The 4,492-nt window shown below is 31.9% G+C and overlaps 1 protein-coding gene across 1 annotated transcript; it reads left to right on the forward strand.

Annotated features, from left to right (window-relative positions):
• The first annotated feature begins 2,336 nt into the window (after positions 1 to 2,336).
• On the forward strand, positions 2,337 to 3,917 carry LOC108910337 (vacuolar protein sorting-associated protein 4-like). Its single transcript, XM_018714908.2, has 5 exons — positions 2,337 to 2,417; positions 2,473 to 2,602; positions 2,678 to 3,090; positions 3,154 to 3,273; positions 3,352 to 3,917. Exons 1-5 carry the CDS (start codon positions 2,353 to 2,355, stop codon positions 3,887 to 3,889), a joined length of 1,266 nt encoding a protein of 421 aa, XP_018570424.1. The 5' UTR covers positions 2,337 to 2,352; the 3' UTR covers positions 3,890 to 3,917.
• The last annotated feature ends 575 nt before the right edge of the window (positions 3,918 to 4,492 follow it).

The following is a 4,492-nucleotide window of genomic DNA, read 5'->3' on the forward strand; positions in this document are numbered from 1 at the left end:
TTTTTCCATTATATGGTTTTTTATGGTTCTCCGGCCGAAATGGGAAAGCAATGACCAGTTAATTTTCGACACAGCCGGAAATAGTATAGAGTAAACAAACTGTGGCTGATTGTGAGATCAATGTTTCCATGACGACGGTGATACATCTCTATATGAAAACTCAAGTACTAATCAGAGACATAGGTCAGTTACCTATTTCTTATAATTTTGTTTTGCACTTTATTGATTCTTTTGCAGAAAATAAATAAATTTACCTAAATGAAATAAAAAAAATAGAAAACACTTATGTATGTATGTCAATTGTCGAAAAAAAGTTAAATAAAAACTTTTTGGTTTTTGAGTTACAGGCCTTCAATGTTGTCAAAAATAGAACTAATTTAATTAATAACTTCATAACCATTTTGCCGATCGGGTAAAAATTTGGCACATTTATTTGGACTATTATGGCGCATTATTTCTTAAAGCTTTAGTCAAATCGATATACTGAGTGATAAGTTTTCTCCGGTTACCTCTCCCTTTTAGCGGTGAAAACTTTTACAGTGGCCGTATTTTCTTAAAACTAGCAGCAACACTGAAAATGTCGTTTCATTTAAAAAAATATCCCTTGAGAAAATCGCCTACAGAAAGCCATTCTTGAGAAAAATGGCATTATTTGCAGGTCTGTGCGTTTCTGTTTGCGTAACAGTGTCATGGATTTCAAACTTTGAATTCAGTAAGCGATGCAAACAAGATGTCGATTGCTGGGGCTATCAGGTAATGTCATTATTGTCGGGTCTCTTTAGGCTGAAGTTATTAATTAAATTAGTTTTATTTTTGACAACTGCAACAGCAACATTGCAATCTACCTGCTTTAACAAACTGGAATCTAACTACATAGTTGCAAATGTTGCACCAATGTGGTTATGACTTATGAAAAATCATAATAGATTCATTATCAGTTATTTTTCCTATTTTCAAAATTAATATATATTTATTTCGAACACTGTTATAATAGTGATTTGCAAATACCATCCATGTTCTAAACATTTAAAATCATGAACGGCAATAAACCTATAGCTTAGGACTCTACATAACTAATAATACAGCAACAAATATAAAATAGGTACATGACATCATTATGTACGTACGTACCTACTCTGTTTTGACCATATTTATTAATCAATCTACAAGTAAGACAAATGAGAACTTAATTCCCCTCTAGCTAGCTACATAGTTACTACGGGTCAGTGATGAGAAGATAATATAATAGATAAAAGGTTCTTATACTTAATAATCGCGCTTGGTTTCTTTAGAAACATTTTTTTGTTAAATCGAGAAAGAAGTATGCCTATTGCAGTCTTGCTTGAACATAATTCAAATTATAATTTTATCTATCACTTTCCGATGTATTGCTTTAATGGAGAATTGCTTTTAATGGAAATCGGCGTAGAATAATCAGTTTAGTTTGTTTTTGAGCTTGTATTTTAGGTCATAAACATTGACAATTAATAAATTCCTACACGTAAAAAATATTAAACATTACATAGAAAAAATATATTAAATCAATTATTAATTCGTGTTTACTATGTTAATAGTGTTAATACTATAAAATATGGCTTTTATACCTACGTTGTGGCATTTCAATATTTTTTTCGTTAAACCGGAATTACACTTAAAAAAACAGACGGTTAGCTACCGGTAGGTCGTCATGTAACCATCAGATTGTACGTGCAAGAACTTTACGGTTTAGAAAACGGTAATGCCATCATGAACTTTACAAGTTTACGGTATTAGTAAAAGCAATAGCGTTGAGAAAAGTTAATAACCCGATTGTTATTTAATTGGAGCTGATTTATGCTAATAAATCGTTTTAAAACATGCCCCTCGTTCCACATTGTCACAGATCCAACACATGCAAGAAGCCAAGCCAATACATGTAAAAATATAAAAAGCTGCATGTGAAGCAAAGATCAATAAAAAACGGAACTGAGAAATTCTTATCTTCTACAGATAACACTAAGACCGATAAAATTCAAAAACATGATTCATGTCAGGGCAATAATTATCATGTATTTGAGCAAGATAAAAATGTACTTACCAATTTCTTTATACTGTTTCGACGCACTAATATTTCACTACATTTAAATGAGTAATTTCGGGATATATTATCAAGGTGTGACCTAGACGCCCAAATGAAAATTCTAAACGTACGACCCACACGTCAAAAACACGGCAGACATATTCGATTCCGTGAATGAAATGTCAAGAAAAACAAAACAATCGGTAAAACAGGTCCCGCTGGTACAGATGACGCCTGGGCACAACAATCTAATTTAACCGCTAAAATAAACACCGAAAAGGATTTTCAAAAAAATGTCTCAAGAATTTTCTCAAAGGCCTGATTCGGCAGTAGAAAGTTATCATTTAGCTATAAAAAAGTAACGAATTATTTTTATCTTTATTAATATCGAGATAATAAAATCTAGTTTTCAGTTTGGAACTTGTGGAATCACTTTTTAATAGTAGGCATATTAATATTACACAAATACATCAAGAACTACAAAAATGTTGTGAAAAACTAGAAAACATAATTTCTGAAGAAGATACTAGTAGCCCATATTCGGTAAGTTGCAAAAAATATTTGATTGGATAGGTACTCAGTAATATACATATAATAAAACACTATTATTTGCTATAGGTCGATTTATTGTACTTAAAACAGCTTATATTAGAACAAATTAAGATAATGGAAAGAAAATACATTCCACAAATTATTTCTTCTACAAAAGTTTCTAGTAAAATGCAGCACAGTAGAGAAGATAGAACACAAAGTATAATAAATAGCACAATAGAAATCCCTGCAGTAAATAGTTTAAGAGAAATTGCTGGACTTTGGGATGTTAAAAAAGTGCTGAAATCTTTAGTGATTTTACCTAGGAATCAACCACAACTTTTTATTAACCGTAGATCATGTAATAGCGTCTTACTATTTGGTCCTCCAGGCACTGGTAAAACACGTCTAGTGCATGCACTAGCTTCTGAAGCTAATGCTGTCTTGCATTGCATTTCTATTAGCGCTATGTTGTCTCCTCTTGTAGGTCAAACAGAGAAGTATGTTTAGTTTATGTGGAAATGTATTCTTTTCTAAATCTAATTGACTGAATTTTGTTTAAGGAACATGCAAACTGTTTTCGAGTATATCAGGAAAAATGAAAAATTTTCTATATTGTTTATAGATGAAGTAGATGGATTTTGCAGGACAAGGCATGACTCGGAACAAGATCATACCCGCAGGTGATTTTTTAAAATTGAGTTATATGCATTAACTTACAAAACTACATCAAAATCAATTAATAAATGTATCATTTGCAGAATGAAAACTGAGCTAATGTGCCAAATGACCAAAATGGAAGACGTAAAGAATATGTTTTTGATTTGTGCCACAAACTGCCCCTGGGATCTAGACACTGCCTTTCTGCGACGTTTTCATAAACGCATATACATACCTCTCCCAGATATGGTTGAGCGTCGTGAACTTTTTCAGTTGTTCACTAAAGACACACCTCTGGAGGAACATTCAGAGTACTGGGACCTACTTATTCAAAAAACAGAAGGATTTTCTGGATCAGATCTTTTCAATTTAGTTCAGTCTGCACTTAATATTCCCATAATTGAGCTGGAAGATACTAAAATTTGGAAATTTGTTAAAGACGGGTTCTATGAGCCTGTTGTTACTCCTGGTGATTTTAATTCGGAGAATTTAATCTGTGGTGAACTGGACGAGTTGCCACATCGGTCCGTAAGGGCTAGATCACCGCAAATATTGGATCTTTTTAACTCTTTAAATAGCATTACGGCCTCTGTCTCTGATGTGAATTTGAAAAGATATGAAATATTCATCAGTAAATAATAAACATTAGGCATTAACTTACTTTATAAATAGCTTATCTCTGTATGAGATGCAGTAAAATAAATGATTGCTTTATGTTTCTTTAAGTACTTTTTCCGTACACGTTACATAAAAATTATAAAATTTATCGGACTATAAAATTTAGATAAAACAAAATAAACTAGGTAGATCAGGGACAATTTATAAACTTTTTTCATTGCCAGTCTCCAGCTATATAGAAAATTTCACTCCAACGTATGTTAACCAATAAAATGGGAGCATTTTCTAACATTGCCATGACAACCTATGTATCTCTGGAAATTTTCTCCTGCTGGAGAGCTGGGGTGTCGTAGAAGGTATTACAGTGGAAATTTTTTGACACAATAAAAAGAGACAACGGGACTTTATCAAATGATAATGACTGCCAACAATCAACCAGTGCGGTTTATTAAACTTTATTTAATATTAAAAGAGTAAAAACACCTAAACAATACAAAATTATTTATTTCTTAGTAATCATAATTTTTAGCTACTAATTTTAAGAATGCCTTGAATTATTTTTCCACCTCTCCTCTTTTCAATGGCTAATAATCTAGTGGATAAATGGTATTTATTAAATGTCTG

The sequence above is a fragment of the Anoplophora glabripennis genome, unplaced genomic scaffold, assembly GCF_000390285.2.
Source record: "Anoplophora glabripennis isolate ALB-LARVAE unplaced genomic scaffold, Agla_2.0 scaffold459, whole genome shotgun sequence".
NCBI lineage: Eukaryota > Metazoa > Arthropoda > Insecta > Coleoptera > Cerambycidae > Anoplophora > Anoplophora glabripennis.

Coding starts and splice junctions, on each gene's coding strand:
- LOC108910337 (XM_018714908.2), top strand. CDS start 2,353: ATGTCTCAAGAATTTTCTCAAAGGCCTGATTCGGCAGTAGAAAGTTAT. Junction 2,603..2,677: donor ATACTAGTAGCCCATATTCG/GTAAGTTGCAAA, acceptor TATTTGCTATAG/GTCGATTTATTGTACTTAAA. Junction 3,274..3,351: donor GAACAAGATCATACCCGCAG/GTGATTTTTTAA, acceptor TATCATTTGCAG/AATGAAAACTGAGCTAATGT.